The following is a 13,270-nucleotide window of genomic DNA, read 5'->3' on the forward strand; positions in this document are numbered from 1 at the left end:
CTGAGTTCCAGGACAGCAGGGCTGTTACACAGAGAAACTCTCTGTCTTGAAAAACCAGGAAAAGGGGGGGGGGGGGGGAGACAGCTATTTCCAACCAAAGCTATTATTGTTTATCTCATAATATACAAATGCCTACAATAGAAATGGGAATTTGAAGTCCACCCATGGGCCGGGCGTGGTGGCGCACGCCTTTAATCCCAGCACTAGGGAGGCAGAGGCAGGTGGATCATTGTGAGTTCGAGGCCAAAGCGAGTCCAGGACAGTCAAGCCAAGGATACACAGAGAAACCCTATCTTCAAAAACAAACAAACAAACAAACAGAGGAAGTCCACCCATGGATAGAATAGAAGAGAACCCTCCACCAGGACTCTTGAAAGGGGAAGCTGCAGGCAACTGCTCAGCTTCTCCAGCCATCTTCTGCAATCCCCAATTTGATGGTGTTACCTGCCTGCCATCATTTGTTCTGTTACTTGGAAGCCTCAGCCAAGGGACACTCCGCTCTTCTCAGCATTCTCTCAGTTAAGAACTGCAAACGGTTGCCTCATAGGGCCTTCCCTCCCCAGCCAATGTCCGCTCAGTGTCTGTGAGCTCCAGACTGACGGCGATGCTTTGCTTGTATTCTCTCAGTTGGGCTATCCCAGTCACCTCTGACTATCTTAGTACATCATACTTCATTATATCTTGTTGAATATCTGCTCATTAAAAACTCACTCATTCTGGACTGGAGAGATGGTTCAGTGGATAAGAGCACTGTCTGCTCTTCTAGAGGACCCGGGTTCAATTTCCAGTACCCACATGGCAGCTCACAGCTGTAGCTCCAAGAGCTGACACCCACAGAGACATACATGCAGACCAATCCAATGCACATACACAAAAAATAAATTATTGAAAAAAAATTGAACCAAGTGTGATGGTGCATGCCTTTAATACCAGCACTTGGGAGACAGAGGCAGGCTGACCTCAAACTCACAGAGATCCGCCTGCCTATGCCTCCCTAAGTGCTGGGATTACAGGTGTGCGTCATCACGCCCGGCTAATTCATTTTTTTATTGAAAAGTATTTGCTAAACAATTATTTTTATTTACGTATACATTCATATGCATATGTGTGTGTGCGCATACATGTGCGTGGGTACCTGTAGATGACAGAGTAGCTTGTCAGATTCCCTAAAGCTACTGACATGGGTTCTGAGATCCAAATTTTCATCTTTGCATAAGCAGCAAATATTTGTAACTTCTAAGTGATCTCTTCAGCCCCCCTACGCAATTTTTAAAATAAAAATGTAAGACGGTAAATATTCACAATGTGCATGGTGGGGCACTTGTGTAATCCCAGCACTCTGGAGATGAGGCAAAAGAGTCAGCTTAAGTCTCAGGTCAACCCGGGCTACAACATGAACTCTAGACCAGCCCGGTCAGCATTCTCTGCTACCCCGACATCACTATGCTCTGCTTAAGTATGTACTCAACAACTATTGCTGCACAGCTAATGCTTGAAATAAAATGCCACTGCCTTTACTCCTCCTCCCAACAGAGGGCGCTGCTGCTATAGCAAAGCTGGTAGAGAAGCAGGTCAGAGAGCTAAGCCTCTCTTCTCTAGCCTACTCACAGCTGAGAGCTCCAAGGAGGCGACTCATGCTGCTGCATATTAAAAGAGCAGACAATACCTGTGGACATTCGAGCTCTCGGGCGGGGCTGCATCCACGCTGACGGGGCTGTTGCTGTTCCTCTCACTGCTCTCATAGCCGGATTCCATGCGCTGGATTAGGCGAGGGCGCTGCTCTAGGAGATGAGCCCCAGGCCGGGCGGCTCCCCAGGGGCTGCGCTGTGAGCCTGGACCACCATCTTTAGTGTCATAAGCAGCTGGCCTGCTTATTTCATCTGGTGTAAATTCTTTAGCTATCTCAATCAAAGGACAGGTATAGAAAATGAGATAGATTTAGCATTTGCCTAACTAAACCCTCTCCCTAGACATTATTCACTGAAGTCTTATTTTCAAAAAACATGGCATCAGCTATACAAAAAAAACTCAGAATTTTTAAACACATAAATCAATTGTAATTCAAAGTTCACTTGTTGCCTTACTTTCTGCTTACCTGCATCTTCAGGAAACGTCCTAAGCTGGGTGTAGCCACAGTGTTTCCTTTTGTCCTTACTAAAAATGCTGTCAATATTCAGAGACTCTCGTTTGGGTCTCCATGTTGGCCGGTACCGGCTGGAAGAACTGGATTTTGCCTCACTACTGGTACTCTCCGTTTCCCAGTCCCGAGAGTGTAAAGACAAGTTCCTTGGTGGTGTCTTGTCTGGCTGGTCTCCCGCCCTGCCTGCACGGGGAGAGCCGGCACTGCCCTGGGAAGTCAGGGAAGGCCTGCTGTGGATCATATTGCTGACTGTCTCTTTGAAATCCTTCAGCCTGCTGGTGCTACTGGATTTGGAGGCATTCCTAGGAGCCTGCTTCTCTTTCAGTGTTTCTCCTAAAAATCAGAGAGAATAAAAGAAATAAAGGTGTTTAAAATAATCACAAATGTACTAATCCTAAAGTTGAGAAATAAGGAAAATCTCTTTGGCAAAAAAGACAAAGCTAAATGAAAGGAATCAAGGAGCGCAGAGCGCAGAGGGCTTGCCTTCGCTGTGGTACCCTGAGGCCTGCAGCTCATCACCTTTCCTCCTCATACGACCAGAACTCCTCTTGCGCTCCACCAGGGACCCTTTCTTCGATGTGTGTTTCTGGTTACATTCACTGTCAGTCAGGTGTCCTGAAAGAACAAGGAAATGAAAGTAAGCTGCTTCCTGCAACCGACCCCTACCCTCTTGAGAGCCCAGTCTCCCTTTGGGACTTGTAGCAGCACCACAGACTTATATACATGGATCAGAAACTTCAGGGGTCAGAACTATCTGAGTCTCTCTGGAGATAAGTACAGAGAAGTTCAGGTAGTTACAGTGCCTTCCAAATCTATAACATATCCCGAACAATCACCAGTCCCCAACCACACTCATCATTTTTCCCAGTGACCCAGAAGAACTAAAGACGTTCATTAGTAACTTCTGTCTGCTCTTGCGGTGCTGTGGAATCAATCACTTGAATGACCATTTAGGCCCTAAACTCCATCTCCAGCACTTTGTAATTTTCTTTCTGCACCCCCCCATGCCCCCGGTTTTCCGAGACAGGGTTTCTCTGTGTAGCCTTGGCTGCCCTGGACTCGCTTTGTAGACTAGGCTGGCCTTGAACTTACAGCGATCCGCCTGCCTCTGCCTCTACCTCCGCCTACCTAGTGCTCGGATTAAAAGCGTGTGCCACCATGCCAGGCTTTACTTCTTAATCTTCAAAGAAAAAAAATATTATCTAAAAATGTCACAAACCCACATTTTTTTTTTTGTTCTTTCTTCCATTGAGTGGGTTTTATTTTTACTTTATTGAGGTGGAGTTTTGTGTGGATTTTGCTTTTATTTTATACAAGCCAGGTGGGCTTCAACTCAGAGTAACTCTCCTGCCTCAGTCTCTTGAGTACTGAGATTGCAGGTGTGCATCACACCTACCTCCCACTCTCACAAACTGGAGACAGAGCTGCTTTTATTTATTTGGCAACAACTCTCATTATGTACGGCTTTAGAACTCAGTTCTAAATCCTCTTTAAATGTGAATTTTAAAAGGCATTTTTGTATTGTTTTATCTTGTTTTTTGAGACAGGTTTTCTCTTATAGTCCTGGCTGTCCTGGACAACACTGGCAGACATTAAAGGCCACACCCACCACACCCAGCAGGCGGTTCAACTCTGATCAACTCTCATTCTCTAAGCCTTGCTTCATCAAACCTGACTGCACGCAAACATAATAGTTCATATTTCTTTATCAGTAACCACTGAGCTCCATATCTTATGTAACTTGCCCAGCATCATGCCTACAGTATATAAATATATGAACAAGACTTTTATTTTAAAAGGTCAGATTATAAAGGACATAATCAGCTAAGCAGCTGGAATGCAGAAGGAGAACCAAGTTTGAAGGCAGGATAAGAGAGACTGCCCGGGCCCTCAAATGCCTGGGAGCTGACAAGTTCATCTTCACAGGTTGGTGTACAAAGAGCCTTACAGGTCCTCGGGTTATCAGTAGTGAAATGTGATGGATTCTACTCCTAACCAACCACCCCATGTAACTTCATTGCTTTATCCGTTTGTTTGTTTGTTTGTTTGGGCCCAAGAGAAAGAATTACAAGAGAAAATGACCAGCAGCAACTAAATAACACCAAGGTCAAACCCCTAGGGACTCTCCTCACCCCAGCACACACCACACTCCCTGCAGGAGTGGCTGCTCTCTGGCCCACAGTTCCAGAAAGATAGCTATTACAAACAATCGCACCACTGGGTGTGGTGGTGCACACTTTTAATCCCAGCACTCAGTGAGCCCAGAACAGTCAAGGCTACACAGAGAAACCCTGTCTCAAAACAAAAACAAATCCAAAACAAAAAAAGTAACCTAACTTTGTGATGTGATATCCACCTGTAGACACTGAAGAAGGAGGAGCCCTGAGCTCAGGAGTTGCAGAACTGCCTGGGCAACATATTAAGACTTCATCTTTAAAAAATTCTAAATCACCAGGTGGTAGTGGCACACCTTTAATCCCAGCACTCCGGAGGCAGAGGTCTCTGTGAATCAGCCTGGTCTACAGAGGGAGTTCAAGGACAGCCATGGCTACACAGAGAAACCCTGTCTCAAACAAACCAAAAAAGAAGAAAGAAAGAAAGAAAGAAAGAAAGAAAGAAAGAAAGAAAGGGAGAAAGAAAGCAAGCCAGGTGTAGTACTGCACAGCTGTGCATTCAGCATGTGGGAAGCTGAAGCAAGGTCACCCTGAGTGTAAGACTCACCTAGGCTACAAAACAAGACCAGGTCAAGAAAAGAAAAAAGGAGCAGAAATAAATAAGTAAGTAAAATTAAGAAGTAACCTAAATTGGACACATTGGCATACGCCTGTAATCCCAGCACTAGGGAGGCAAAGGCAGGAGGATCTCTGAGTTCAAGGCCAACCTCGTTTACAAAGTGAATCCAGGCCAGCCAAGACTACACAGAGAAACCCTGTCTTGCCGCCCATACCGCACTCCCAACCTAAAAGAAGTAGCAACACAAATGGCTCCCAACTGTGTGTAATGCCAGCCCCAGGGGTCTGACACACCCTTCTGACTGCTAAGGGCGCCAGTAACGCATATTGTGCACACACATCATACATGCAGGCAAAACACTCATAGCACAAAGTAATTTTGGAGTTTTTTTTGAGGGGGAGGGTTGATTTTTTGAGGCAGGGTTTCTCTGTGTAGCCTTGGCTGTCCTGGATTCACTTTGTAGACCAGGCTGGCCTCGAACTCACAGAAATCCACCTGCCTCTGTCTCCCAGGTGCTGGGATTAAAGGCATGTGCTACCACTGCCCAGCCATAAAATAAATTTTTAAAAATTATTTTTATTTTATGTGCGCTGGTGTTTTGCCTGCATGTTTGTCTATGTAAAGGTCCCCTGAAGCTGGAGTTATAGACAGCTGTGAAGTGCTTTGTGGTTGCTGGTAATTGAGCCTGGGTCCTCTGGAAGAGCAGCCAGTGCTCTTAAGTGCTGAGCCATCTCCCCAGCCCAATAATATAAACCCTCAATGAAATATGAAATAACATAAAAGACTCATCAAAATGTACGGATCTCATCTTAATTTTGAGCAAAAGACACAAACCAGTAAAGACAGCACTTACAATAGTGAACCACTCACTGGTGTTCAGCAGCTGTAAGCAGAATTACTTTGCTTTACACTGATCTTGGGCTACAGTTACTGAAACTACATGATAAATACATGTGAGCAGGCATGCTGTATCCTTGAAATTCCCTACTAGCCTAGACTGTCCTGGACTCGCTTTGTAGACCAGGCTGACTTTGAACTCACAGCAATCCGCCTGCCTCTGCCTCCCAAGTGCTGGAATTAAGGCGTGCGCCACCACACCCGGCCTCTTTTTTGTTTTGTTTTGTTTTTTAAGATTTATTTATTTCTTATTTGTACAGTATTCTGCCTGGATGTGAGCCAGAAGAGGATACCAGATCTCACTATAGATGGTTATGAGCCATCCATCATGTGGTTGCTGGAACTTGAACTCAGGACCTTTGGAGCCAGTGCTCTTAACCCCTGAAGCATCTCTCCAGCACCAGCCCCCTCCAGTTTCTTTTTCTTCGGAGACTTTCTACGCAAGAACTGAATCAGGCCAGCAGGGTTCTATGTGTAAGTCCCTACCTGTGTCCCGACTGCTCTGAGACATGGAATCATTCTCCACATTATAGATGACTGTCCCCTGAGACTCGGAAGAGAAGTGACTGACCACAGACTCATGGTGAGAATGTTTGTGGGGATAGCTCTCCGTTGAGGAATCTGTTCGAGTGTCACTTGAGATGGAAGGCTCCCTCCCTGAAGGAAGGAGGAGACACAGATGCAAAAGTAAGGAAAGAGAGAACAGCGACAGACATGAGGAAAGGAGATGGATGCAACAAAGACCCATAGGAAGAACTTCCTAGAAGGAAGGGTGAGAAGAATACACCACAGAGCCATTCTTCCCAACACCCGTCTTCCAGGTAATCCAGACACACATACAGTTCCTCCCACCCCTGTCCCTACCTTGCTGAAGCCCTCACTTTGCCTGCCACTGTGAAAAACTGTGGGGTTTTTAGAAAACCTACGGGGAAAGTGGAAGAAATGAAAAGGTTGTGAGACGTAAGATCCTACATAGATGGAAAGCCCCAGGCCAACCTGTCACACATGCCAGCTGTTCACCTATCTTAGAAGCTCTCTCCTACACTGTCATATATGTTGTTTTAAAAACTTGACATACACATTTTTAGTATCTTTGAAAACTCATAGGGCTGTTATTTACTCCACAGAAAAAAAATTTCTGAAGCCTTAGCTAAAATAAACACAATAGACACATGAGTACTTGACTGAAGGAAGAAGTAGAGCAAGTCTGGGTGAGGTACAAAACAGAAAGAGTAGTTAGGCTTGGTATGAGCCCAGAATTCAAGAGGCTGAGGTAAGAGGATCACCATGAAACAGAGGCCAGCCTGAGCTACATAGTGAGTTCCAGGGTGGTCTGTGCTACATAGTGAGGCTCTGACTCAAAAAGCAAACCAAATAAAAACAAAACAGCAGAAGAAACACGGCTGACCAGACAGGAAGGAGATGCAACAGGAAGGGAAAAACTTTAGGGCAAGTACCTTATCTTTTAAAACTACACTAAGAGCCAATCCTGTATCTTTACAAAAAATCAAGCCCAAACTATGAGGGCTAAAGTTCAAATATTATCAGCCTCTGAGGGATATCCTGGGACTTTAGTCATAAGCTCAGTTACTTCTGCAGGAAGGCATTATGTAATTCCAAACAGCTGCCTTAGACTGGAACAGTGGCTCATACATCATTTCAGCATTTGGAATTTAAACAAAACTCTTTCACCTCCAAGGATTAGCATTGTAGTGATCTAGTGTTTCTTAACAATTCACTTAAGCCAGAGACTGTCGAGGTGGCTCAGTGGTTAGGAGCACTTTCTGTTCTTGTAGAGGACTTGGGGTTCAGTTTCCAACACCCACAAGGTAGATCATAACCATCCATAACTCCAGTTCCAGAGGATTCAACACCCTTTTCTGGATTCTGTAGGCACCAGGCATAAATACAGTGCAACATACACACAGGCAAAACACTCACACACATAAAATAAAACAAATACATATATTTTTCAAAATTTACTTAAGCCACCATAACATTGCTAATAGGAATCAATAACCCTTAACAATGTTCAAGGCCACTGAGGTACCCCTTATAATTTTATTTCAGTATCTAAATGCAAGCAAACATAGTTGTCTTCTCACTTGTGATTTGGACCAGCTGACTCTTGAAATCAAGATGAAGAAAACAAAGCTGGATGCTAATCAGCCTGTGCACAAGTTGGCATTTCTTTCTTACTGTAATAGCTATGAGCTAAACTTGTAGGAGCCCCAACTGTCTAACTGTATGGGGGAGGGTTGGACTCCTCACCTGAGTCTTCACTGTCGTAGCACGCCTTGGTGTAGGACAGGAGCTGAGCCTGGGGCGGTGGGTCCTGGGGGGACACTGGGGCGCCCCGGGGGTCTGCATAGAGCAGCAGCAAGGGCTGATAACGCCCTTTGATGCACTTGGTTACCACTTCCTTCCATTTTGGACCAATCTGAAGCAGAAGCAGCAGAAGCATACGACAGTCACCCTCATGTCCACAGTTCAAACAACAGTCCCTCTCCTGGTGTGGCTTTCTTACAACAGTTAGGGAGGAAAAAATGAAACGGGGAAAGATCCTAAGTCTAAACTTAATGACTTTCTAGTAAACCTGTTTTTTAAACAAAGTATTAAATACAATCAGAGAAAAAAACAATGAACAATTAGTTTTGTTTCTATGAAACATCAACTCAGTGATGAAATATGCATAAAATCTCACAAAGGTGGACATGCTATATATTATGCTATATATTTTTTTATTTTAGTCACCAAATACTTCAAAATTCTTGCATAGTCCTACCTCTTTGACATGCGCATCATCAAAATACATCCATTTTCGGATCTTTGTTTGAAAAAAGAATGTAGAATAATGCTTGCCATAGTAACAGATCATTCCCACTAAGTATAGTTCAGACTGCTTGGCCCGGTCATCTGTCACTCTGAAAAACAGCTACAGGAAGGAAAAAAGCAGGGGAGTTTCCATCACATAGCCAACCATCTACCATATTCCCTCAGCAGACTCCATCAACATTTCTCTTCCTTCTACACCCCAAAATAAGGCCACACACTATGTAGCCCTGGCTGGTGGTACTCACTATGTAGGCCAGTCTGGCCTCAAACACATGGCAATGCTTAAGCCCCAGCCTTCTGAGTGCCAAGACTATAGGCATGAGATACCACAGCTAGCTCCTCCTGGTTGTTTTACTGAGATGGAGCCTCAGACTGGCCCTGAGCTCGCTGTATAGTTAAGGATGAGCCTGAACTCCTGATCCTCCTCTATCTGTCGAGGGCTGCAGCTACAGATGTGTACTGCTGTGTCTAGCGGCCATCACCATTTAATGAAGATAGTGTCTTGCTTCTCCCTCAAGCTGAGATATTTTTGCTAGTCCAAATTCTTCATTAGAAATGAGCTGCACATGCCTACCGTCCCAGCACGGGCAGGCTAAGGCAGGAGGAGCATAAGCCTGAAGTCAGCCTGGGCTACATAGTCAGCTCAAAAAGTATTTTCTTTCTGAGGCATAAGAGAAGCAAGAACAATTTCAAAACAAACAAAAATGGCTCTCAATTTTCAAATTTTTTCAACTTATAGGTACTCAGCTCTGTCTCAAGTGCTAAGAGACATACAAATACTTGAGTTAAGGGATTCTGACCTAAGAATTTACCTAGTTGAGAAAGTAATCGAAACAATTAAGTCAAAGCCAGGTGTGATAGCACACACCTGTAATGCTTTGTGTAAAGAGGGTGGAGGCAAGAGCATTAAGAGCTCAAGGGCAGGCTGGACTGGGGGGGGGGGGGGGGGGGGGTGGTGGCAGCGGCTCACGCCTTTAATTCCAGTACTCAGGAGGCAAAGATAGGTGGATCCCTTCCGTTCAAGACAACCAAGGCTACACAGAGAAACCCTGTCTCGGAAAAAAAAAAAAAAAAAAAAAAGACAGAACTAATACAGAGTATATGGACTACAAAAACAAAACCCTACTTTAAGATTTTTCTGTGCACAACCTACTCCAGTTAGATTTCTTGAAAAGGATGTAACACCAGACCATTTACTCTCAAGAGTGGCTATTTAAAAGAAAAGACTTGCCTTATCCCCGACAGAAACCAGCACAAAGAAAACCAGACTTTCTGGTTCTCCTTGAACTGAAGGAAAGCACTGACTGTCCCTACCTTAGGACACAGAGCTGATAAAAATGAGATCTACTCTCACATTTTTTCCCATTCCCCAAAATAAACACACAGAAAACCCCTAAGCTGCTAAATTATCATCTAAATCTATGTCATTACTTCCAGGGCCTAACACCACAAATAGTGATCTGGCTCAGCTCAGGCTGGACTCTGACCTGGTAGCACTCAGCACTCCTCGGGAACCTTGTGAAGGGAATTTCTATTTGCCAGGGGAAAGTCACTACTTTGCTGTACATTCCTACAGCCCTCCAATCTCCAGAGTGGGCATTAGTTCTCTATTAACTTGAACAAGCTTCCAACAGATCAGAGCCCCGTGCCAGTTCCCAGGCTGTTTCAACTAACCTGCCCTCCCCCTGCTGCAACAAAACCGTTGTAACTGGCAGGACTCTCCCACTGTTTCTGCTATCGTCTCTGCTCCCACAGCCCTGGCAATTGCCAGTCTGCTTCTCTCCTTGCCTTTTCTCTCTGTTCCTCTCGGTCCAGAGAGGCAGCCAAAGCAGACTCTCTCAGATAACCCTGTCTACCTTCTCTCTTATCTACAATAAAAGCTTCCGGGCTGCAAGGGAGTGGCCTTGCTGGTAGTTTCTTTATAGAGTCTTCACATACAATTATCTTCTCAACAGAGAGTTCATTTCCTGCTCTTGGGCTCAGGCCACCAACTTTTACCTCACTCAGTTCCCAAAGTCAAGAAAGCTTGTCCCTTTGGCCTTCCTATCTCCTGCTGTTGGATATACTTCTCTTCACTGTCCAGGCATAAACAAGCAACAAGCACCCCATAGAAACTGATTTTTTTTTTTTTTTTTTTACCAATATCAAAGTTCTGCCCATCTGTTCACCAAGGTAAAAAGTGTGTCATTTTTTTCTAGAAGGGTTCTACCATCCTCACAAAAGTGATATGTGAGCGTATACATGAGGCTCATGAGTCTGCACACAGAAACACAGTGCATCTGTCCAAATGCTATATTAACTGTCACATAGAGCGTACCTGTCTGTTCAGTGACTGAACAATACAAAATAAAGGTAACTAATAATACATACATCACGCAGCTTAAGGCAGGTGCCCAGGCTGTGGATGACATCCTCTGCCAAGTCTGAATGGTCTGAGTCCCAAACCAGCCCAATTGTGATAACTTGTGGCGCATTCATCAGTACTCGGCGGATTCGGATCCTCTCCCCACAGTTGCTCTGAAATACATACACAGCCCTAGTTCAAACATTCCCACCAGCTCTGTGGCAAGGCTGCAAATCACGGTTCTCCTTCTTATCCTAAAGTCCATAGAGTTAACTCACCGGACAGTTCCGCAAGTCCCCCATGGTGCTAGCATTCTGAAGCAGCTCAGCAAACATACTTGGTGAAGGCTTCTCTCGCTTTTCCAGCATACAAATAGCCTGGTTACTTCAAGACGGGGAAAGGAGAAAGGTAATGGTAGATGCTGTTACAAATTATGACTAAACTAAAAAACAAAATCATCCATACAAACACCTAACTCATACAAGTGATTTTCTTTTTCTGTCTTTAAGATAGGGTCTCACTGTGGAATTCTTTCTGGCTGTCTTAGAACTTGCTATGCAGACCAGTCTGGCCTCCAACACATGGGGTGCCTCCCAAGGGCTGGGATTAAATGTTTGGCACGTGTGATTTTTCATTTGCCCACTATACTACAGTCCCATGTCTTGACTAGCCTCGGTGGCCTACAAACACAGTGAGCTTCTCTGTCCCCAAATCCAAAACTCACAGAATCCCCATTTTCCCTCCCACTTTGCTAGCAATTAGTAAGCCTACAAATTCTGAAATTCTGCAATATAACACAGATTCAGCAATAAGGACATATGCTATCTGGTGGCCTTCAATTAAAAGCCAATCAACTGGAGAAACCCCTAACAGTACAATGAAGAATTCCCTAAGAACAGGCTGGGGAAATGTCTGCATAACAGTTAAGAGCAGCGGCTGTTCTTCCAGAGGACCATGGCTCATCAGTTCCTAGCCCTACATGTCAGCTCACAGCTATCTGTATGTAACTCCAGTTCCATGGGATCCTCCAACACTCTCTCCAACCCCCACAGTCACCAGGCATGAGTTCTGAGTACAAACATACATTCAGGTAAAACATTCATACACATCAAATAAAAATAAATAAATCTTAAGGAAAAAGAAAGAATTCCATAAAACTCACCAAAGGGATGTGGTGGAGATGTAGTGCACCATCTGGGTGAAGGGCAGTGGGTCAGAAGTGGCACCACAGCTGGTACACACACACTGGGCAGAGGGAAAAAGGAACACTCAGCAGCCACACTCAGGACTTGTTTTGAAACTCGCATCCTCAGATAAAATGTTCTTAAAGAAAAAGTCCGAGCCAGGCTTGGTGGTACACACCTGTGATCCCAGCACTGGGGGAGCCAGAGGCAGGAGGATCGCTGTGTGTTAGAGGCTAGCCAGGTCTACAAAGCAAGGCCAGGACAGCCATGGCTACACAGAGAAACCTTGTCTCAAAAAACTGGGAAGAGGGAGAGAAAGAGAGAGAGAGAGAGAGAGAGAGAGAGAGAGAGAGAGAGAGAGAGAGAGAAGAAAAGAGAAAGAAAAAGTCCAAGACAGAGGTTTACCTGCTCAAACAGTGTCATCGCAAATTTCTGGTGAGAAATGCAGTGTTGAGCAGTACATATGTCCTCTTTGGTTTCATCAGCAATGTGGAAGTGGAGTCTCATCAGGAGGTTTTCCTTATAGGAAAAAACAAAAGCAGCACAATTAAAAGCCAATGGGCGCAGCTGGTGAGATGGCTCAGACGTTAAGAGCACTGGCTGTTCTTCCAAAGGTCCTGAGTTCAATTCCTTAGCACACATGGTGGCTCACAACCATCTATACTGTGATCTGATGCCCTTCTCTGGTGTGCAGGTACATATGCAGATAGAGCACTCATAAACTTAAAAATAAATAAATAAATAAATCTTAAAAAAAAAAAAAAAAAAAGCCAGTGGGCAAGTTGGTAATTCATGCCAAGGCATAGCAATCTTCCTGGAAAGCAGAGATAAAGAATAAAGATACAGAAAGGGGTGGGTGGCTGGAGAGACGACTCAGAGGTTAAGAGCACTGTCTGCCCTACCAAAGGTCCTGAGTTCAATTCCCAGCAACTACACGGTGGCTCACAACCATCTGTAATGAGATCTGGTACCTTCTTCTGGCATGCAGATCTACATGCAGGCAAAACGCTGTATACTTAATAAATAAATAAATAAATAAATCTTTAAAAAAAAAAAATAGATACAGAAGGGTTTCATCCCCACAGACCTCCTTTGCACTGCCTTTTTATAGCCTCACCATCTATCTACACTTCTAAC

The 13,270-nt window shown here is 44.6% G+C and overlaps 1 protein-coding gene across 8 annotated transcripts in view; it reads right to left on the reverse strand.

Moving 5' to 3' along the window:
- The window catches only part of Usp54 (ubiquitin specific peptidase 54), an 87,426-nt gene that overhangs the window by 26,002 nt on the left and 48,154 nt on the right, over positions 1-13,270 (reverse strand). For all 8 annotated transcript variants that reach the window (XM_051142624.1, XM_051142622.1, XM_051142623.1 and 5 more), the window contains exons 5-14: positions 12,539-12,652; positions 12,112-12,194; positions 11,228-11,333; positions 10,976-11,122; positions 8,556-8,705; positions 8,042-8,210; positions 6,257-6,427; positions 2,624-2,755; positions 2,096-2,473; positions 1,667-1,898 (exon numbers count right to left, since the gene is read on the reverse strand). In XM_051142624.1, the coding sequence (XP_050998581.1) occupies positions 1,667-1,898; positions 2,096-2,473; positions 2,624-2,755; positions 6,257-6,427; positions 8,042-8,210; positions 8,556-8,705; positions 10,976-11,122; positions 11,228-11,333; positions 12,112-12,194; positions 12,539-12,652 (1,682 nt within the window). The remainder of the gene's footprint in view (positions 1-1,666; positions 1,899-2,095; positions 2,474-2,623; positions 2,756-6,256; positions 6,428-8,041; positions 8,211-8,555; positions 8,706-10,975; positions 11,123-11,227; positions 11,334-12,111; positions 12,195-12,538; positions 12,653-13,270) is intronic.

This window comes from Acomys russatus, chromosome 3 (assembly GCF_903995435.1).
Source record: "Acomys russatus chromosome 3, mAcoRus1.1, whole genome shotgun sequence".
NCBI lineage: Eukaryota > Metazoa > Chordata > Mammalia > Rodentia > Muridae > Acomys > Acomys russatus.